The 24,176-nt window shown below is 37.4% G+C and overlaps 1 protein-coding gene across 1 annotated transcript in view; it reads right to left on the reverse strand.

Moving 5' to 3' along the window:
- Window positions 1–13,265: 13,265 nt before the first annotated feature.
- The window catches only part of LOC124711352 (nuclear migration protein nudC), a 55,285-nt gene continuing 44,374 nt past the window's right edge, over window positions 13,266–24,176 (reverse strand). The window contains exons 5-6 of the mRNA XM_047241389.1: window positions 16,704–17,101; window positions 13,266–13,873 (exon numbers count right to left, since the gene is read on the reverse strand). Of these exons, the coding sequence (XP_047097345.1) occupies window positions 13,822–13,873; window positions 16,704–17,101 (450 nt within the window). The 3' untranslated portion in view covers window positions 13,266–13,821. The remainder of the gene's footprint in view (window positions 13,874–16,703; window positions 17,102–24,176) is intronic.

The following is a 24,176-nucleotide window of genomic DNA, read 5'->3' on the forward strand; positions in this document are numbered from 1 at the left end:
ACGCAAACGAGGGATCACCCTAGCAAAGATATGGGTTGCAGATCGGAAAATCCATGTGACTGACAAAGGGTAGATTATTATTACACAAAGCTGTGAACGAGTATGTCAAAAATGATGAAGCAGGTTGAATGTTCATGTACTTCTTTTGTGAACATCTATGGAAAAAGGTAGGACAGTGAAACTACCAATGGTTGGATGTCCGCAACTCTTCACAGAATGTGGGGGCTCAGAGGGTTGTTTTCTCTATAAGGCAGGATATAATGTGATGTGTGGCATCTCAGCTGAAAGAGCACCATGCCGGTACACCGCACAAGTGTTTCGGAGCACACCATTCATTGTAAATTGTTGAACATGGAGCTCTGAAGCAGACCACCCCTGTGTGTTCACATGTTGACCCATCATCATCTACTACGATTCCACTGTGCATGGAACCATTGAACCATTGAGATTCAACTATCGATCAATGGAAATGTCGGCTCTTCGGGCAAATCGCATTTTTGCTTCACTATGTTGCTGGTCATCTCCACAAACACCATGATCCAGGTGAATGGTGGCTCGAAACATGCAGCGTGCCATGGATGAAGGCTAGTGGGAGCAGTATTATGCTATTGGAGATATTCTCCTGCACTTTGCTTGGGACCTGTGGTAGTAATCGAAAACTCGCTCATAGCTGCAAACCAACTGTACTGCGAAGTCACTTGCAGTGTGAATAGAAAATTAAATCAGTTTCATTGGCTGTGGGCAAAGGGACATACAGTGTGCATTTTTGTATTGTGTGGCCCTAGTAGTACAATGTCTAGTGACTATTAGTGATGATGATATTATAATACAGTATTATTATTACCACCGGTACAGAAGGAGAAGAGTGAGAAAGTTGTGGGTTCATCATTACACTGAGAATAATATAAATTGTAGGTTTACCAGTTGCCTAATTACTTGGGAGCATTTGCACAGGAAACATATCCGCATTGAAAAATTACCTGGGACAGGCTCAACCAACTAAACAGAAATCACTCCATAGTATTGTTGGCATGCAGAGAGGCTGATGGCTTATTTATCATCATTTAAACTGATTATGCAGGTAGAAATAGTGATGGAGGAATATTTCGTGCTTCAGCAACCAAACAGTTGACTACAAATTGAAGATTAAACTTGCATTGCCTTTGAGATAACTAGATAATGAAAATGAATATGATTTCCCTTATAATTTTGTAGATGAAGTGTTTCCATTATCACTCTACTTGATGCGACCGTACCCACAAAGAATACTTCATAATGTGAAGAGAATTTACTATCATAGATTAAGCAGAGGGAGAAAATCTGGGGGAATGCTGACACAGAAGTTCCAAGTCCTGATCAGTCCTATTCATTCTCGAACTACAGAAAGAGTGGTGTGCCGTGCATACTGCATATTTTCATTCGAAAACATGAAGGTATCCAATACAATTGTGGTGAACAACACTGCAACAACTCCAAAATGCCAAGTCAGAGTACAGCCAAGGAAAGACATTGCACTGCGTCCCCATATCTACTGCTAATGAAGTAAGGAATTATTTAGCCAACTATTTTCTGACACCTAGTGCTTCCTTTGATCGCAGTGGAAGTACTGTATCAATAATAATCAGGATCTACTATAATTATCTTTCTCTACAATCTTTTTTGGTGCGAGATGTGTATTTCAGCAAAAATTATAAATGAGTTTCTGTATGTTTTTATTTATGTATTAATAAGTAATTAAAAAGTTTTGTTACATATTTATTACAATTATTGTATAGTGGGTGCTTATAAATTGCTTAGTTTTTCAATAAATGTATCTTAAAGCATAGTGTGTAGGGAGTATTTATTTTATGTTAAATATTTTAACTACTGATAATGAACTTATCTGATAGATTAACCCCCTTGGTTACTTCGTGCCATACTTTGTCACCTCCTCCTTTCAATACGCTTTCAAATTTGCAATTTTATAGTTCCAGATATTTCTCCACTTCTCCTACGAATTTCAAACTAAACATTTGTTCGCAAGTTGTGCAACTCAGTAATAGGAATGCAACTGGGAGACTCAGTAACTAGCATGTCGGGTCACATAGTATCCAAGTTGCGGCTACATGGGACACCATCAATGTAGTATCCCTGTGTGAACAATTCCACCTAATTATACATGCTGGGTCTCTTGGTTGCAGAGTATCTCAGTTGCTCGGAGCATTAATTCTGTGTGAATATGACCTAAACCATCCAGGCAACAATTGCTGTGTGTGTGTGAAATTCATCCCAAACTCTCAAGAAAATCATCACTGATTTACTCTAAAAGCACGTATAATATATTTTGATTGTCCTGTTGCTGATCAAAATAAACATTTTGCACATCATATTGTCTGCGTAACTTGTTCTACTACTTAAACTGAATGGCTGAAAGAATGTGGAGCCATGCCCTTCACTGTTCCAGTGGTATTGTGTGGTGTGGTGTGAGCCTAAAGACCATTTTTCAGACTGTTACTTCTCCCTCACAAATACTGCAGGGCACTCAAGCAAAACTAGACATTAAATATAGTTATCCAAATGGTAACTTAAATGCATTTGTCTATGTCCTGAGATGGAAGGGGTGTCTTTTCCTATCTGTACTTGTATGCCACAGATTTACAGGACGGATTCACTCACAAATACTGCTGTTTTTGTGCCTATGGAACAGCCATTACTACAAGAACCACCATACAGCGAAGGAATGGCTAGATTGAATTCATATGTATCTAGAAAAGAAAATGTAAAAAATGCTCCATTGGTTGAGCCCAAAAATTATTTCAACTCCTCTTCCTTTCAAGTTGTGCCTGTTTAACTCTGCAACAGCTATGGACAAAGGAGGTTGGGCCTTGTCATTGGGAAGGGGGGAGGGGGGTGCCAACAGCTATGGACAAAGAAGGTTGGGCCTTGTCGTGTGTGTGTGTGGGGGGGGGGGTGAATTTCCTAAATTGCGTGAAGTACATATTTGTACTTTCTCGGCTATTTCTCTCCCTTCACCAAGTCCACTTCATGGTTTAGGTGTTCCATGACAGATGGATTATACGTCCAGTTTCCTTGGTGGCTATTATACATTACACATGGTTTTATGACCAATGGGTCACGTATTTTAGTTCACGTTGTCTGTGTAGCTGCGCAAGACAGGACCATGACCTTTTCCTTCATTTGAATCTAACTGACTGGTTTCTTGTTCTTGGGGAGAATCTGATGATCCCCCAAAAAAGGGTGAAATGCGTCATTGACATTAATAATTTTGTAACCAAGACTGTTTTTGTTCAGAAATGCCGAAAGAGTAAGTATTTGTTGGACCACAAATAACAAAACCGATGAAATGTCCTACGGTTGATACCAAACTCTCAAAAGAATTAGCTGCTTGGTCTTCTTTCAAAGTAGTTGTGAAATGCTTTTTGGCAGCAGAAGAGACAATAACTACATTCCCACTGAGAGTGATCTGTTTGGCAGCTACAAGGACATGGGGTGTAGAATGTAACTTAAAATTCATTTTTTATAATTCCACCATCAGTTCTTTCCAGACAATTTGGGAGCTGCAAGTGATGAGCACGGTGAACGCTTTCACCAATACATCCATACTATGGAACACCATTATTCAGGCCATTGGAACCCTTCAGTGAAATGAAAAACAGAAGACAAGCAAGCATAGTTGTTACATTTTTTAAATATAAAAAATGATTAAGTTGAAAATACGTTGTGAACTAATTTAGACCTCCTACAGGTGTCGTCATATTACTTAGTTCTAAAGTTCTGAATGTGTGTTTTCTTCTTTTAATTCTGGCCATGTTCGCCAGTACTATTTTTGGTTCTGCTGTGTATGTAGGAAAAGTGACAGGATAGAAAAAAAAACTGATTTTATGAGTGAATCTACAAACCAGAAGCAGAAAAAAAAGTTTAAAGTTGATCTACATGAGTACTTTGAAATTCACAATTAAGTGCCAAGTAGAGGTTTCATTAAACTACCTTCAAGCCACTGTTCCTATCTCTAACAGCACGCGGGAAAACCAAACACACAGTTCCTCTCTATGTAAGCCCTGACCTCTCCCACTTCATCACACTTATCATCCCTCTGTACAAAAACATAATCTGTGGAAGACCCATAATGTTATCTCTGTGGACTACCTGTAAGAAGATCTTTGTAACTGTTTTGTTTATATAAGATATTTTTGATGTGTAAAGTGTACAACAAGTTGTGTGTGTGTGTGTGTGTGTGTGTGTGTGTGTGTGTGTGTGTGAGAGAGAGAGAGAGAGAGAGAGAGAGAGAGAGAGAGAGAGAGAGAGACTGCACAAATGGACCATTAGAAAACTAAGTAAAAATTCTTCCAAATTTCACCTCTAACTTCACAAAAAGAATTGATACCCAACTAAAAATTTGTGTGTTTTTATGTATTGCAGTAAAAGTCAATGAAATGAAGCAGGCTCACACACATGGACAACATCAAAAGAAATGGCTTAATACACACAAAAAACACACTTGAAAATGGGAATTATTTCTCAAAACGCGTTGTGCAAAAAGTAAAATATAGAAAAATCGTGACTGGTACCAGAAGATTGATTTATTTATTTATTTATTTATTTATAAACAAGCCTATTGTTTCTACAGTCGCAGGCTTTCAAAAATCATTTATAACGTATCAAATCAGATCATCATCCCTCTCTCTACAGGTGGGCACCAACAAAATATCTTGGCATTAGAGACTGAAATTGCCACTGCAACAAAAAATGCTCCTGTACAAACAATTGCCACTCCAGCTCACACATCCCACCCATGACACTGTCCCTCCCCCCCCCCCCCCCCCCTATTTTGCAACACAAAACAAGCCGCCCTCCCCAAAACCACCTTGACATCCTCGACCAATTGCATCTGATGCAGATCTCACACCACACAGCAACACTCCAGAAGAGGACGGACAAATGTAGTATTGGGAGTCTCTTGAGTACAAGTGCTGCATCCTCTACATGTCCTCTCAATAAATCGAAGTCCCCAGCTAGCCGTTCTCACGTCATCTATGCGACTCTGCCAGTATAAGTTATTCATAACTGTAATCCGGAAGTGTTCAGCTGAATTGACAGCCATCAGACCTGGGCAATTCATCATGTAAATGGAATTTAACAGATTCCCTTTAATACTTATGCGGATGGCCTCAAACCTTTCAATGTGCACAGTCAATTGCCACGTATCAAACCATACAGACATCCTGGCCAAATTGATTTTCAGTTGCTTTTGATCATCTGATGGCTTTACCAGGTGGCAAACCACAGCCTCATCTTGAAACAATGCGTGATAGCCTCCTAAATTGTTTATACGGATTAGGGAAAAAGACACCCCCCAGAGAGTGTCGTATCTGCTCCATCCAATCACTACTACAAACTGTGACCCTTCTAACAGGAAGTCACAAATCCAGTCGCACAACCAAGATGACACACTGTATGCATTCAGTTCAATCAGAAGTTTCTCACTTCGTAAGGTGTCAAAAGCCAGAAGTGGAATCAATCTGAGAATCCATGTTGACACCATTCATCACTTCTGTATGAATAAAGAGCCAGTTAAGTTTCACAAGAATGGTACTTTCCGAATACATGCTGGCTATCTGTCAATAAACAAAGACTTGAAGTAAAAGGGACACTAGATTCCACAATCGGTATAATCTGTATCACTTCAGGCAGGGGGTACCCTCATTTAGCATATGTTAAAATTCAGAAGTAAGAAACATGTATTTTTTTTGTTTTCTGCAAAAAAAAAATCCCTGCCCAAAGATACAGGCCTCCAAAGATGACACTGTGAACACTAATTTCTTTGTTACAATGTTTATTTCTATTGTCTTTGTTGCAGTTATTTCTTATCACTTTCTCTGTTGCGGTTATTTCTTTTCACTTTCATTGTTGCAGTTGTTTCTTAGACTTTGTTGTAGTTTCTTGTCAGTTTCTTTGTTGTGACTGTTCAGTGTAGGTTTCTATGTTGTTGTTGTTGTTGTTGTTGTTCAGTGCTAATTGGTTTCCTGAAGAGGCTTCTAAGAAATCCGAGACCATCCAATGAGTTCTGTGTTTTCGGGAAGAATTTGCCAGTTGACATATTTGCAGTATGTTTTGTGAAAAGGACTATTTGAAATGTCTTCTGACTGTGGCCACAAGAGAGTGAAGTGTGTTGTCTATTTGCATATCCATAAAAGAATGACAAAGACAATGCAAAGACAAATAACAAAACAGACTTCGTTCAGGTTGGGACTAAGTGTTCTCATTTGAAGACTGTTTCAAAGTGAAGATGTTTCCAGTGACTTGTTTTTGTGTTCTAAATGTTCTGACAGAATAACAACAATGATAGTATCTGAACAAGGTAAAGTATCCAATGGTGCAGATTTTGCATCAGTGGAGGAAGAACTAAATACCCTGAATCAGTCAACTACAGAGGCAGGTGTTAGTCCTGTTAAGAAACGGTGGTCAGTGAAGTATAGTCGTAAGTTCTATGCATCAGAAGGTGCAGAGAAATTACTAAAGCTATGGATGAATACACTACAGCAAAACTGACCACACTCTTCAAAGTAGAAAAACCATCTTCAGAAGAAAATGAACAACAGCACTCCTGCACATCTTACCAGGAGTTTTTGACAAATATCAGTTCAGCTGTTGAACATTGTGCATCCTACAGTGAAAAGGTGCATGGTTTAACTTTTATTCCAGAGACATTTTTCAGAGAAAACAATTTTTAATCACATTCCATCAGTATCAAAGTAGATGGTAGACAAATCAAGAAATGTGAGGTCTGTCAAAGGAGTCTTTGGAAGACCAGATCCCTATTATGGTGATCCATAAAAGCACTTCAAGTTCAAATTGTGCAGTCATTTTATCTGCAAGATAAATCACTGTTCTCACTAGAGTGCCAACAAAAAAGACTCTATAACTGTAACAGTTGAAGTTCAAAAAGTCTTGAAAGTGAAGAGGTACATGACTCACAGTATTAAAGAAACTTTTGCAATTTATAAGAGCAACTATACAACTTCACATATTGGAAGATCAAAATTTTATGCACTATGACCTAAATTGGGTAGTTCCACACCCACCTAGAGACGTCTGCTTACTGTGTGAATTTTGAACTTTCTGTGGTAACTTTGAAGAACTTACTGGAGCATGTGACATATGACGCCTTGGTTGGGCGTGTGTTGTGTACATAGTTATGCGTAGTCAGCGCGTACACAACTTTCTCACTAGAGTGCACCCCGCTAAGCACAACAGTGCAGGCGCAGCGCTCGCCGTCTCCGCACTACGAGATGGCTCTGCCTTACGAGACGGACCAAATTCTGCTTCCGCTGATCCGCCTATTAATATGTAACGCAGCCAATGAGATTGCTGCTAATGTAGAACCTTTTCTCCTCGCGGGTCACACTCGCGCAGTGATACATGAACGCGCAAGGTATTCTAACGAGTGTACAGACCTCCGAGTAGTCAGTCAGCATTTGTCTGCACCAGTCTGCATTAGTCTGTAACCAGTCTATAGTCAGGTTTCAGTCTGCACCTAATAAGATTATCATATTCCTGTACATAGCCATGAAGATAAATGATTAGACACTTTGTCAAGTATCAGAGATATGTGAGAATAAGATTAACGTACCAAGACCAAAGGAACTTCAGATTGTCAATTGTAAGCAGCATCCAGAATCAAGTTACGTAATGTCTACGCTTTTTATTATTTTAATAAATGTGTGTGAAAATTAATCAAGTTCTGTTTAAAGTTGGTCACCGTCAATCTGCTATTCTAAGCGTGCAAGTGGCATTTCTATCGTCTGACCTAACGGCAGAAGATAAACACGCCACGATTAGACCACAAGACATATTGCTCACACTCACCTACTTAGTAAGAGCGGCAAGTCAAATAATCTGATGGTGTGTGTGCCGAAGGTCTTACAGTACGCACACCACAGCATGTGAAGTCATTAGTAGTCTGCGACGTAAAGTGAGATACTTGCTTGTTTCAAGAATGTGGTGACTACCCTGGAAAGGGAGGGCTGTCTTTACAGACACTTGGCCTGGAAGATGTAGCAGATAACTCTGCAGAAATTAACATATGCAACATGGGAGGAAAATAAACTAATTAAGAAAACTGTTGCCTTTGACAGTTCATTGATGAACTTTGTACATGGTCAGTGAAAGCAGTAACACTCCAGCACCTGAAGAAATTGCAACAACAACACATTGCAAAAGTGAAGGAGTGTGTACAGGCTGAAGAGCTATGTTTAGTGATTTTGCTGAGAACTGGTCTGTAATTCTCCCACAAGAAGTACAAGGGTATCATTGGAGTAATGATCAGGTTTCAATTTTTACAGGAGTGACATATTTTCAAAACAAGACCAAAAGTGTTGCAGTTATAAGTGATGACAAGACAATGTGCAAAATTCTTCAGCTGCAAACAGGGGCAGAGAAGATCATCATTATTTCTGAGGGTGCTCCTAGTCATTTCAAAAATTGTTACCAGTTGTTTGAATTGAGTAAGTCGCTTGTGCCAACTGAATGGGTATACAGTGCTATTGGTCATGGGAAGGGGCCTTGTGATGGTGTAGGAGGCCTGCTGAAGCACCATGCTACAAAAGAATCTTTCCAGACCAAATACAGCTGTGATTCAGAATGCTGAGGATTTTACGAGAGTCATGAAATCTTACACATCCAAAGCCCTCATTCTTTTGTCCAAAGAGAGAATCAAATAAATCCGTGAGCAGAAAAAAGGAGAATGGTCCAAACAAACTACTCCTGTGAAAGGAATTCAGAAGACACATTTTTGGACTCAAAGTGATGGGCGAACTCATATTGCACGCACTTTAAAGAGCAAGAAAGAAGATACTCAGAAACAGCAGGGTAATATTCAGATTCACAATCTGAGAAGGGGGATGTTTGTGGCGTGTGTGTATGACCGGTGGATTGCAGAGATTATAGACACTAGTTATGAGTTAAATGAAACTGAACTTTATGCTACCGCATGGACCAGCTGCTGGATACAGGTTTCCAGTTGAAGGACAGCAACAACGCCATCAGTTCTCATTTCTGTTCACAATGTTTTGAAGACTGTAAGTGCTCCAGTTCCTATTGGTTCAACAGGAAGGCATCACTTTATATCAAAATAAGATACTGAAGCAGTGGAGCACATTTTTAGTTCATTGACTGGCTAATTTCACTATAAAACAGAGGGCACAGAAGTTGTATAAATTGAAAATAAGTCTTTGGACCTTTCACATAAGTTGTAATTATTTAAAGTGCTTGAAAAAATGAGTCTCTTACTCACCTTTCAAAACTAAAATTACATTAAATTAGGATAAAACAGGTTTTATGTATGGTAAAAATTTCAGTTGTTTATAAAATCTGTTCAACCTAAAAGTGGAAGCTCTCCTTTTCAGGGAATGTAGAACTATATAGAAAAAAATCAAATGTTATGGATTGGCTTTATGAGTAAAAAAAAACCCTCTTTCCATAAACTATAAAAAAGTTCAGAATGCTATAGTAAACGAACTTTGCTATAGTAAAAGAACTTTGACAGGTAAGTCCAAATGGGGGATTTCTTTGTAATCGTAAAGCAATTATCTTTCAAATAAAAAGAAACCCAAACAAAATACCTAGAACTGTCCCAGAAAATTTTTCCAAAATTCGGTCTTCAAAATGGTATGCACAGTGTTATCTTTGGACGGCTGTATCTCGGAGCAGAAATTTGTCTGGAGAAAATAAACAAATATGTGCTCCTTACTTAGTCCTTTATTTTAACATATGCTAAATTCAATAACATCCGACACTATGAAGGTAAGATTTTCTCCTAGTTTGCCTGAATTGGTATGGAATATGCGATCAGGAATTTGAGGACAATGAATTAAGTATAATACATAATTAACAGTCATAATTGCATTATTGGTGTGTTTTGTTTAAAAGCTGATCATAGTATGGATCTAGTTTCCGAAGGAAATTAGAGACACTTTATTGTAATAGTATGAAAAACTTGCTGAAAATGGAAATGCAAAGAAAGCTGAAAGTGATAGTTCAACACTTGGCAAAAAGACAGTAGAAGTTTATTGTGCTTTTGTAAAACTGTATGTGGTCAGTATTTATCTCATACTGCAGCATTTCAATCAAATCTTTCTTTTTTTTCACATATATGGCTTGTTACACCCAGGGCAGGTAGTTTCATTTTCTTGATCTCCTGCATTCACACACATTTTCCTCAAAATAGGAATACCTTCCCTGGCCTTAATTTCATTTCAGCTTCTCTTCGTCTTAATCACATGAATCTTATGTTTGTCTAACCATAGCCACTGTACCTTGAATGTCATCAGATCTGCTGTGTTTATATTACAATCTGCTGCTTTCTTTAAATCTAAAGTAGTCAGATGCATTCATGTTCCTGATGATCGATGATTTCATTTGTCTTGACTAGGGTATCACATCCTTTACATCTGCTGGAACCATACATCTGGCAACTCAATAATACTCAGTATGTTCAGTTATAGTGAGGTTAGCAATCAATAAGGAGACTTACCTCCCGTGTAGGATGAGCTTTTGCAGGCATGCATTTATTACTTGAACTTTTGTATCCATCCCTCCATTTTTCAGCTTTTCCTCATTGCTCCCACAAGATCTTTTTTAATTCACTGTTTCTTACCACTCAGATTGTTACAAACATCTGCTGTCTCCACTATTTTATCTAAAACCAAGGACTACTTGCACAGAACACAGAGCCTTACTATACATATTAGCAGCAGTGGCTGTTTAACTGCATGCCGTCTGTTGATTGCATTTGGTACTAAATTTTCATTTGTGGCAGTTTGACCCATTTATACATTATTGGGCTTGTCTTGAAGACCCCATTCCATACAACTCTTCAAAATACATTATTATGGCACTTAGATCCTCTTTCATTTCAAGTCTTAAAATCATCTGATTTCTCCCAGTACAAAATTTTACTTAAGCTTGTATTTAATCACATACTCATCTCGACACCTTTTGCTCCCTTCCTCCACTATAGAGCTGGTCTCTTTTGAATCAGATTTTGAATGGCTGTCCTGCACCCATTCCCAAATTCCTTTCTCCCTGGAGAAGGAATTATTATACTGAATTACAGAAATGCTGTGATCACTTTTCTGTGTTTATATCTGCTGTACCGGTAAGTACTCCCCAGTCTTTCTGTTTGTGAATAAAATCCAATAACTGACAGACTCATGTTCTAATATAACACACAATTCTTGGGAGATAAATAAGATAAATGCAATAATGAGATAGACTGCCAGACAAGAGATCTACCAAGAACCATAGGAAACAAGCAACACAAACTGCATCAGACAATAATGAACAATAAGAAGCCAATTAAGTCTAATGGAAGCTCCGCACAAACAACATTAACAATTTGAAACCAAAATATGGTTCTATTATTGATCTTTAGTATTATTTCACACAATTCCAATTTATGTAATCAGCCTTCTTATGAGTCTAAGTCCATACACACGTAATTAATTGACTTGAATAAAGAGATGGATCAGGGGGAGCACAATCATTATACTTTAATCATCCCATGGAAAGCTTCTAAAGACAAACAACACAAAGTAATCACTGTCATCTCAAGAAACAATGAGCCAAGCTTAAAATCTGCTCTCTCACTTGTATCAGGATGATGTGTCAATACATACATCACTTTTTAGCTTCGCTTTTTAGTTTCCATTTCACATACCTTTCTAGAATGTTTACCTTCAGTACCTGGTGTTGACTACTTAACTGCTTTAGGTTTAGATGCAAGAAGTAAATTATGTGTGAAACAGCATTTACGAATAACTTCCTCTGGTCGAGGGTTATTTCATGTGGGTAGCCGTCCTTACAAATGCAGCAACTGAAGGGATTTGTTTTACACTGACCTTTGTGTGACCTAACACACAAGAAGCAGGGATCTTAAGTCTTCACTCTCCATACCTGTTAAGTGAACTGCTGCTTCTCACTTTACACAGAGTCAAGATGGGAGCCTTCAGGCAGCAAACAGCCACTTGTTACCAGTCAGGCGCACTAATACTTCGACCGTCATGTATAATTTCAGTACACATTGTCAGGTCTGCAGTTTTAATGTTTCTGTCCATTGCACACTATTTATCCTTAGTGTACAGTAGGAGACATTTTTTTGTGCATGTCTGTCAATGGAGAAAACTGCGACTATATTTGACATAATGTGTCACATTCTGGTGTGTAAAGTAGGCTAGAACTGTGAGATTGTTTCATATCTGACCTTGCAAACACATTAGGAAAAGGCTGAACCCTCTAATGAAATATGTTGATCATAAAAAATGGATTTTGATACCACAAGGGGAGAAAAGGTAAGTATCTGTAATATAATAATTCACATTAATCTTCAGCAAGGTATTTATCATATAAACATGTCTAGCAGATATATGGAGTTCTTTCTGTGCTAAATTTTGTTCTTTGAGCCACCACAATTTTTCAGGCATAAAGTATAGTACATTGTTGCTGGAGATCACCAGTATTGATGACACAGTAGCCTACGAAATTATTTTAAATAGTTTTTGCTGCACTCAATCTGCAGTGTCTAATTGAGCCACATTCTGTATATTTAATGCCACCACACTGCAACACATCAAAATTTCATGCCACGAATGTGTAAAAATTTAAGTGCAACACAACATTAGATATCTTCCACACCCTCAGAGTAGACATTGGAAGGTTGAATATGTTTTCAAATCATTCAATAAGACAACTTGCTATTAAAACACTTTTCCAATAGTAAGTGTCTCCTAGCAAAAAGACAAATTACATTGGTAGACAAACCAAATGCCTTGATCTGCAATAGGCATAGGCTAAGAACATCAAACATCCTTTTTTCCCAAAAATTTAGCATTCTTAGTGAGTAAAAAATTTATGCCCACCACATCTACTTCTTCTATGCGAAACATTTTATGAGTCATTTTTCAGCAAAACAAAGACAGGCAGCAGTTCAGCTACCACGAGCAGTATTTCAGCTGTAAGCACCAAAGGAGGACTACAGGATGTGTCTCACTGCACTCAGATGAAACGACCTTACTCATGAAAAGGGCCTTTATTGTGAAAACAGGTGTTTCAGGCATTTGTTACTTCATTTTTAAAAACTGAAAATATGAAATCTAAAGCTTACTTCCCACTTTGCTTTTAAATCAAAGGTGAAGGAAAGTTCTACCTGTAAAGGTGAATACAACAAAATATTAAACATTTTGCTAGTAACATCTGAACGTACAACCATACGTCTTTCATAAACTTTTATTAAAATTCACACATGAAATGTGGTTTTAAGTGTAAATCCTTGTAGGTATTGACCAGTAAATGTGAAGTGACAGAAAAACAAAACAGAAGTTTAAATCACAAGCCTTTATACTCTTAGCACACAGCTTTGAAATTTCTGAAAGACGGTTGCATTTTGACATATTTGAACCATATTGAGCAGCAGAGCCAGAACAAAGAGTAACTGCATGGAATAAGAGTTAAATTTCCATGAAACAGTGGTGATTCAGTATGTGAGTTTTTCTCGATTACTAGTATTTGGAGCAGTCCTCCACGTAATCTTGTCCTCAAACAACTGAAAAGCCAATTTCTTTAAAAGTCTTCTGTCAGAATCATATATACACACCACAATAAAGGACACAGACAACAACTTTCTGTGAAAGAAACAAATATGCTGATCCTTTTCATATTCTTACAAAATTATACTAAAAAGAAAAAAAAATATATAATTGAACTGTCCAGTCTCTCAGTCTTAGTAACATTTGCTGTAATCAACAATATTCACTTTCTTTCACAATATTAATTAAATTTGCACTTTGAGAAGTCCATTTCTGGATGCTGTTCCATAAACCTGGAAAGACAAAAACAAATTAATTCATCCATAGGTAATATTGCATTATAAAAATAATAAAAATAGAGACACACAAAAAAGTAACACATATGTACCTATGATATTATGAAAAGGATGGACTGTTACTGATCACATAGAGGAGACATCGAATAACAGACAAACCTTTCTGTGACTCATGTCTCCTCTGTATGGTGAGTACCAATCTATCCTTTTTCATAATATTGTTGTTATTCCATCCTGGTCTTTCCACTGTTTGATTTGTACCTAGGGATGTATAGCTGAAGCAGGGCAGATAAACATGTAGGACATATGACTACACTCACTAAAAAGAGCCACATGAGGCAGCTCCACCTCAAACATTTTGATTACTTTTCAGTTTATCTGCACTGCCTCAGCAGTTACAGTTTGGGCAAATTATCTTGACTTATTTATTATCAACATATAATGTTAATTCGGTCTTGATGAAAACATAATAAAATACAGTATAATATTAGAAAGGAAAAACACTTCCTATACAGCATAGTACTGTAGTAGTATTATGATGATTTAAGTTTTGCAATAGTTTCATCTGATGATGATTTTTCCACAACATATATATGTAACAACTGGTGTTCTGCACACAAATAACTAGGTAAGCTATTATTTCTGTTAATTATATATGTGACCATTCATTACCTACACATGTCGAAATACCCAGTGCTATTACATATAAAAGTGTTACCACTCTCTCTACAACACATGTCCTGTTTCTAAATGGGCACTTCATTTTTAGGTGTATACAGACATTTAGCACGTGGCAGTACTCCACTTAAGAGTACTGTAACATATACTATTACTACCTTAGCTCGTTACTTTCCAGGTGTAAACATGGAGGTTCTGCCACCCTGGCAATATTATCTGCTAGCCTTGCCAGATGATACATAGACAGCCATATGTGTCAAAAACAAGTCTGTCAGTTTTCACGTGTCAACACTGCTTCACTTGTTTAGTTGAAATAAAAGCAAAACATAATAATGTATGGTGCTAAATGAACCTCAAATAATGTTACAGGCAACAGTGTAATACCATAAAATTTTTCTTATATTTGTAACACTGTATATGGATGTGGTAACTAACACTCTTTTTCATAAAATACTGGTTCAAAGACTTACTTGACATTTTCTCATGTTGCCTTGAATGGCTACAGCCTTTGAAATAATAATAATAATAATAATAATAATAATAATATCAACAATAGCAGGGAGATATGAAATACCTTCTGCTTTGGGATAGAAACCCTAACAAATATCTACAAGAAGTTAGTTAACTTATGTTATTACACATTACTTTGACGGCTTGTTTCATGCTTAAATAATGCTTCCCACATTGTTTTCTACAGGATTCAAAGGCGAGCAAACTGCAACAACATAACTGTAACAGAATTATTAATTGTGGAATGTATTTGGAAGATTAAAAATAAGTCGTGAATATGTGAATTGCTCATAAGATTTGCACTTATCAAATAATTTCACATTTGCTAATTAATCTCCTCTTTGTGGAAATTTAACACTTGTAATAAAACCACAGTTAAAAAATTGAAGATATTATATTTTACTGTATCTGAGTTGCTGATGTGTTATATTGCACTGCTTATATTATTTCAGTTACGCACTGAAAACATCGAGGACGATTTAACTTTGGTCCATTATCACACTTCGAAGAAAGTTACATAAAAGCAAGCAAACTAATCTATAGTTTAAATTTTTAATAATGCAAGACCACTGGAACTTTAGGACAGATAACAGAATGGGAGGAACACACACACACACACACACACACACACACACACACACACACACACACACACACACACACACAGTAGAAACAAAGCAATGTATTCTCACTTCAAAAGAGACAACAGTATTGACTGATCTCATGACAAGCAGAAATTAAATGTTGTAGCAATTTCTATACACCTGGTACAATGTCAGGCACATCTACACATGGTAAGACACATTCCCACAAACTTTTGTAAAACCATTAAGCTGGTGGGAACTACACTTCCCAAAGTTCAAAAAAGACATGTTAATATTGTAGTAAGTATACTTCCCATGTTTCATGGGGGAAATACTGTGGTGAAAAGCAAATTTCCCAAGGGCCTTAACAACAACATTATGTGGTTGTATGTATACTTCCCACAGTCTTAAAAGCTGTATTTAACAACAAACAAAAACTGCAGCTGGTCAGCAGACTGTCACTAGCTGCCAGAAGCACACGGAAGTGGTATGATGTATTCCCATAAATGCATAAAGAAATACTGTTACTGGCAATTACATTTCCCACAGCCCATGAAAGGGTTAGTGTCTAGTAGGCACAATGTCGTTACAATGATCAATGCTCTGATTGGGCAAGAATGAGATACAAATTAGTTGTAACCTTACTGAAAGAAATATTTCAGCATTTGTGATAATTGGTTGAGCATTTGATCCTCAATCCTTCAAAAAGTACAAAAGTACAAAAAGTATACAGGTGTACACTTTCTAACTGTGCAGTACTCTGATGCCGAAAAATAAACAAAATAAAGTATATCAGAATGTATAGACAATGGTGTCCTTTCCATCCATATACTTTTCAGAGGAACTGCACCAGCATTGCCTTGAGTGATATAGAGCAACCACGGTAAAACCTAAATTAGGGGGACCGGATAGTGATTTGAACATTGCTGCTTCCAAATCTAAGTTCAGTATCTTACTCATTGCACCACATCTCCTTTAACATCGATAAACAAATAGGAGATTAATCATTTGAGAAACCTTCAATGAAAGACTCATTATCAAATGAATGAACTTACTTTTTAATTACATCTTGTTTCTTCTGTTCGTCTGATGTTGGAAGGCCCATTTCTCGTTGTCGCTGATCATACATCATTTTCTCTACAAGTCCACGTGTCTCTCCATCTAAATCAGACAACTTGGATGGTTCTGGATTGATTTTACGTGTAGATATTTCTGGGTCTGTCAGTACTAGTCTGCTCCACCATTCCATTTTGTTCACCTTTTCAAGACTAAGAAACAGTGTTCGTCCATCCTCTAGCACCCATGTTGATTCTTCTATTTTTATTTCTGAATGTAAATCTCCATCTATAATCGGAGGCTGGCCACGGATTCCACACACCAGGTGCTTCTTTGTTATGCTCACCACCAGATCTCGTGGGCGTAGAGGATTTGGAGTATTCAGAGGTACACGTAACTGCAGATTAACAGAACAATGAACTTTTGTAATATCCACAGCAACAACAAAGTAACAACTGACATAGCTAGTAATTTGCATAAAAAGTAACATGTTCTTTAAAGAATTATGATTTTTCCACAAGAGGCCTATCTGGTGCACTCACACTCACAAATGTCTTATAATTTATTCTTCTTGTGTTTGATATATGAGATTTTTAAAAAACGAAGAATGTTTCACTGAACTTGCAATAATGATCTGTGCAACTTTCAAATCCCCAATAGGAAAAACCTGAGCAAAAACCATTAAAATCACAAATCACAATGCTTGTTGGTTACTACGGAATATCAATAAGAACTGAAAAGCAACTGCAATATGGATTGGGGAAGGGGGGGGGGGGGGCAGAAATTTAGATACAAGAAATTATATGTAAAAGCAAACATTTGCAACTGACACCACATAATCCATCGAGTATGAATATGTGAAATACTGTTTATGTTTTTTGGGTCAAGAACAGTGCCTATTTTGACAAGGCAAGCATACACTCAACAGGTCACTCATCTTTCACAAAACTGCACAACATACTTAGATGTAAGAGATACTGCTCTAGTACGGTGTGCTTCCAAGTGTTTCAGAGCAAGGACTGTTCGAATTTTTTGAACCTGTTGAATTCCGTAAGATAGTACCAGGTGATGAGCAGCAGCATTAGTACAGCAAATCGGAGCAGCATACTAGAATCTTGTTTGTACTGCATTTGAGTCACATTATTTTCTTTCTTTTTGACCCTCTTATCTTCCACCAAAAAGTTGTATCACTACAATAAATGACTTTTCTTCGGACAGGAAAACGCAGCAGCAGCAGCAAGAGTAGTTGTTGTTGCACAGTCATGGCAAGATATAATAAGATGTCATGATGAAATAAACATTTATTTATTGATACATTCATGCAAATCTTGCAAGAACATTATACATCACTTAAAACAGTTACAGCCAACCTTGATCCAATATGTGCATACACAGTATACACCTAAACAACAATGAACTGTGTCAAAATGAATATTTACTTAATGATATACCCATGTACATACAGTGTACACATCTCGAAGCAGGAATAGATTAGTATTACTTCACTGTAATATGCACATGAAAGTGTTAAACAATAAATGATCTTTACTTTGTGAGTCCTTAATACAGGGAACACTTTCAATTATTTATTGCACAAGAAGCAAACATTGTACAGATACAGATATGTCTTGTTGAAGAGAAACCTTGAAAGTTTTTTTCATGTATACCGCCACAGCGTAGCTTGGCAATTTGCCGATAGTCAGCACTAGTCGCAAACATGGTGAGTTCAGGTGCGGAGCGAGCTTTCTGTGTGATGGAGTTCGACAAAAACAAGTGTGCCACAGCTGGTCAACGGATGTTTAGAACCAAGTACGCTAAGAAGCCACCAAAAAGGAAGGCCATTTACCACTGGCACATCAAATTCATTATGACGGATTGCTTGTGCTCAGTAGCGGACGCCCCAGTGTGAGAGAAGTGAATGCAGAGCACAGGCATGTTGTAGCAATGGCTGAGGCCTCAAATGCAATCGGACTCTCCTTTCATCTTTCAGCAGGATGGGGCTCCACCTCATTTTCATTGTGAAGTTCGTGGGTACCTGACCACGGAGCTGCCATATCAATGGATCAGCCATGTTACAGAGGGGACAGCTGTTTCAGGAAATGGCCTCCCCGATCATTTGATCTCACTCCGTGTGACTTTTTTCTGTGGCGACACATTAAAGATCTGGTGTATGTACCGCCTCTATCACGTGATATAGAAGAGTTCCGGGAGATAATAACAGAAAGCGACTGCTACAGTCTACGATGCCATGCTGGGACGGGTATGGCAAGAATTCGATTACAGTGTTGACGTCTGCCGAGTCACCCATGGTTCACATATCAAATGTTTGTAAAAAAAACCTTTCAGAGTTTCTGTTCAAACTGCAATATGTATGACATCTGTACAATGTTTAGTTCTTGTGCAATAAATAACTGAAAGTGTTCCTGGACTTTATGTACACAGTGTATTACCTAGACTACCTTGGCATGGATGATGGATGGACCACAACGATTATCATTATTCCTCTTGCTCCTTTCCAAAGAAATATGTTTCGTTATAGTGACAAGTATTTGATTGAAGATGAAAGGGATGAAAATAATTAAATAAAAAATGATCTGATGAATGATGAGCCAGCAGACTTCTAGTGTGCTACTTAATCATGTTACGTTAAAACCACTGTTCAATGACTGGAACTCTTATATGGCACAGTCTAAGAAAACTTTCAACTCTGATTTCTCAAAAATGCTTAAGAATTATATCATACTCTAGCTGTATTTTTATATCTGAGTATGTGCTACAACTGTGCAAAAGATGACCCTAATTGATGATCTGTTGGGTGTATACTTACCTTGGGATTCACTGTACTGACAGAAGAAAAGGTTACTAACATAGTAAAATACATAAAATGATAAAAAATGTTTACAAAACATGTAACTTCAAAAATGGAAATGATTAAGTAGTTACACCTACTCAGGGACAAAGCTGCATATTTCCTCTAAATAATTTAGAGGCAAGCTGCGAAGATTAACAGAAATTTGAATTGAATTGAATTTTATTTGATCCTGTAAGATTACATCGTGTACAGTAAATGTACGTGTAATATAGGACATGTCAAAGTATTAAAATTCTTTATCAATTATTTTTCTACACCTTTAGCTTACATTTTTACATCACTGATAATGAGTAACAATATATACAAATTTAATGGCATAAGTATTCTGCAACACTGTAAAACTCTTTTTCAATGAGATAGTCTTTAAGTTTCTTTGTAAATTCATTGTGAAGTACACTATCTTGCAGGGTTTTGGGCAGACTTCTTAGTAGTCTGATACCAGAGTACTGGGGTCCTTTTTCTAGCATTGCCAGTCGGTGGGGTATGCTCCGTAATTCATTCTTCTTTCTTGTATTGTGGGTGTGTATACTAGCATTTGTAATCCAGTCCTCACTACCTTTTGTGATGTACGTTATTGTTTTGTATATATATAATGATGAAAAAGTTAAGATACCTAAATCCTTGAAACAGTTTCTGCATGTTTCAGAGGTCTGTCTTCTTAAAATGGTCCTAATTGCTTTTTTTTGTAATGTGAACACTCGTTTTGTCTCTTGTTTGTTTGAGTTTCCCCACACCGTCGCTCCATACTGTAAGTATGGTTCGAAAAGTCCATGATACACTGTACACAGAAGGTTCTTGTCTGAATACTGTGATAGCTGCATCATTAAGAATATGACAGAGCTCAGTTTCTTACAGACATTATTAATATGTTTTTTCCATTTCAGTTCATTATCCACAATTTAACTAATACATGACGACAAAAATTATTGTCACCCAAATTAGAGGGCAACTGCATAGCGAAATTATGGCTTGCCTCCCACATGTTAACAGTGTATGCTCTTCTAAAGTATAGTATGCATCTAGCTGCATGCCACAAGCAGTGCATACTGGTGGGCTTACTCTCGGGACAATAAACCCATGTGTCAGCAGACAGTGTCAGGTCAAGAGGTGTGTTAGCAGCTTTTGTGTAGCTGAAAGTAGCTAGGCCAATGTAAGTCACCCATTCTCTCACTGATACATGACCTGAAATGTTTCTTCCTGTCCATCCTCAGAGCACCCTAGATATCACACAAAAATCCAAGCAACCATAGCAATGAGTGGTGTGTAAGACCAATCACACTATGAATTCTTCCATAGATTTTTTTAAAAACCTTTATTGGTGGGCTCAGATTAATTCTGTGCAATGTTACACATATGCTAACAGTCTAAAGGGTCAATAGACTCACTTTGAGCTCTGCGGCAGTGTTAATATTATTACTACATGACACCACTAATCAATGCCTTGTAGCAATTCAATTGCTTTCGAAAGACTCTCAGATTCAACCAACGGATTGGGACACACAAACCCCAGTCACTACACTGTCCCAAACTGCTATTCAGTCTCTTCTGCCAATAATCTCCCCCATAAACTAAAATAGGATAACAGCCCAAAAAGGTGATGTCACACTTCAAATTTCCACTGGGGGAAAAAAAGACAATGAAATTATCTTCTGATAAACTATGCCAAGTCTGCATCATTCATGAAACACACCATCAAGCTAGTTAACAGCTGTAATTTCTGATATGTGGTGTCTTCCTACTGAATAGCACCGCCCATCTTATACACAGGAAAATGACAGGAAAATGATTATGCTGGTTCCTATGCCTGCACTCAGGTACATATCAGTGAACTCTTTAGAAACACACCTTACAACACTACCTCTGCAACAGAGAATACATGACTCTGTATGTGCCCATGAGGACTGTCAACTGACTCTAAAGACTGCCTCACAAAATTATCTTTACATTCAAGTATTTGGCCAATCAGCTGTAAGTGCAGATTACAGGCACTTTACTAAACAGTTCCCCTCAGGGGCACAATTCTCCTAGATATGTCACCATGAGAGTGCAATGCCAATCATGAACCTGAAGTACTGCCCTGAAAGGAAGCATCATACTACAATGATAAGACATACCCAGAAGGCCCATTCAAAGAGTTGTTGAACATTATTTTATTTCCAAGTAATGCCAAAAGCCTCTTCAGAAAAAAATATTCCTATCTAAAGTTGCAAACACGAAACAGCCTCTTGTATTGCTGCCTCTGGGAGTATAATATTGTTGAGTGCAGGATACTGGTGGGAATCACACTGAAGGTGACAGAATTTCTGGTTTCTACAAGTCAAACTAACTGTCCTCTTGAAGTGCACAAGCTTCCTATTTTAGATGTTATGCGCTTCCATTTTATGTTTATTTTGTGAACTAAGACATTTCGACTGTATAGCTATTTTCAAGCAAACTGTTCACCCATCAACTACATATATTTTGTGGGTTATAGTTGTACAATTTCACGGACAGTTTGAGGTTAGCAACATCATCAAGACAGGAAACTTCTTTCTTTCAAGAAGTTTACCACAGCCTTTGAATATGTCTGCTTGTGTCTGTATATGTGTGTGTGTGCGCGCGAGTGTATACCCGTCCTTTTTTCCCACTAAGGTGAGTCTTTCCGCTCCCGGGATTGGGATGACTCCTTACCCTCTCCCTTAAAACCCACATCCTTTCGTCTTTCCCTCTCCTTCCCTCTTTCCTGACGAAGCAACCGTTGGTTGCGAAAGCTTGAATTTTGTGTGTATGTTTGTGTTTGTTTGTGTCTGTCGACCTGCCAGCGCTTTCTTTTGGTAAGTCACATCATCTTTGTTTTTAGATATATTTTTCCCACGTGGAATGTTTCCCTCTATTATATTCATATACAATTTAAAGTAGACAAAAAAACACACACACACACACACACACACACACACACACACACACACACACACACACTTTCACATAAAATTAATTAATTTCAAGCAAGCCATAACTGTTTCAAAATCTTAATTTATGCATAAATATTTTGTCTATATTAAGTTGTATATGGTTGCAAATGACAAACTGTAAAAGATAACAGGTACTGTAAAAACGTAATACAACAGGAAAACCACACCACATCGCAAAAAGGTATGAATACATAATTTTATGTGCTCTTCAAAATCAGTAATTACGATTTAAAAACTAATATTTACATGTATATAAACAGTAAACAAACATTCTTTATGTTTAACAGCCATAAAATAATAAAAACAACACAGATGATGCTGCAACTGCAGTGAAACATGTTTGGGATTAAAAACAAAATTGTGTTCTGCTAAAGGCAGACCCCATCCAAAAACAAATGTATTGTTAAAGCAAAAACAGGCAAAAGAGCTTCAACCTCAAGGAGAAAAAAAACTGGCATTCTATGGATTGAAGTGTAGAATGTTAGAACCCTTAATCAGGCAGGTAGATTAGACATTTTAAAAAGGAAAATGGATCAGTTGAAGTTAGATATAGTGGAATTAATGAAGTTTGATTGCAGGGGGAACAGGGCTTCTGGTCAGGGAATTCAGGGTTATAAGGACAAAATCAAATAAGGGTAATGCAGGAGTCGGTTTAATAATGAATAAGAGAACAGGAATGCAGTAAGCTACTATGAACAGTATACTGAACTAATTATTGTAGACAAGATAGAGATGAAGCCCACATCCACCACAGTAGTACAAATTTAGACACCAAACCAGCTCCCCACATGAAGAAGAGACTGAAGAAATGTATGATGAGACAAAAGAAATCATTCAAGTAGTTATGGGAGACAAAAAATTTAATAGTCATGGGGGACTGAAATTCAAAAGTAGGAAAAGGAAGAGAGGGAAAAACAGTAGGCGAATATGGACTGGGGGAAAGGAATGGAAGAGGAAGCCACCTGGTAGAGTTTTGAGCAGAGCATAATTTAACCATTGCTAGTACTTGGTTTAAGAATCATGAAAGAAGGTTGTATACATGGAAGAGACCTCAAGACATCCAACTGTTTCCGATTGTTTATATAATGGTAAGGCAGAGGTTTAGAAACCAGATTTTAAATTGTAAAACATTTCCAGGAAAAGATATGGACTCTGACCACAATTTATTGGTCATGAATTGTAGACGACCTGAACAAATTTGAAAAAGGTAAGAAGTTAAGGAGATGGGATCAGAAAAGTTGAAAGAACCACAGGTTTTAGAGTGTTTCAGAGGGAGCAATTCCACAATGGTTGAATGGAAAGGGAAAAGAAATACAGTAGATGACAAATAGTTAGCTTTATGAGATGAAATAGTGAAGGCAGCAGAGAATCACACAGGAAAAAAGACAAGGCCTTGTAGGAAATCTTAGATAACTCAAGAGCTACTGAATTTAATTGATGAAAGGAAAAAATATAAAAATGCAGCAAATGGAGCAGGCAAAAGGGAATACAAATGTCTGAAAAAATCAGATTGATAGGAAGTGCAAAATAACTAAGCAGGAATGGCTAGAGGACAAATGTAAAGATTTAAAAGCATACTTTGTTAGGTGAAAGATACATACTGCCTACAAGAGAATTACAGAAGCCTTTGTGGAAAAGATGAGCAGCTG

The sequence above is a fragment of the Schistocerca piceifrons genome, chromosome 8 (assembly GCF_021461385.2).
Source record: "Schistocerca piceifrons isolate TAMUIC-IGC-003096 chromosome 8, iqSchPice1.1, whole genome shotgun sequence".
Taxonomy (NCBI): Eukaryota; Metazoa; Arthropoda; class Insecta; order Orthoptera; family Acrididae; genus Schistocerca; species Schistocerca piceifrons.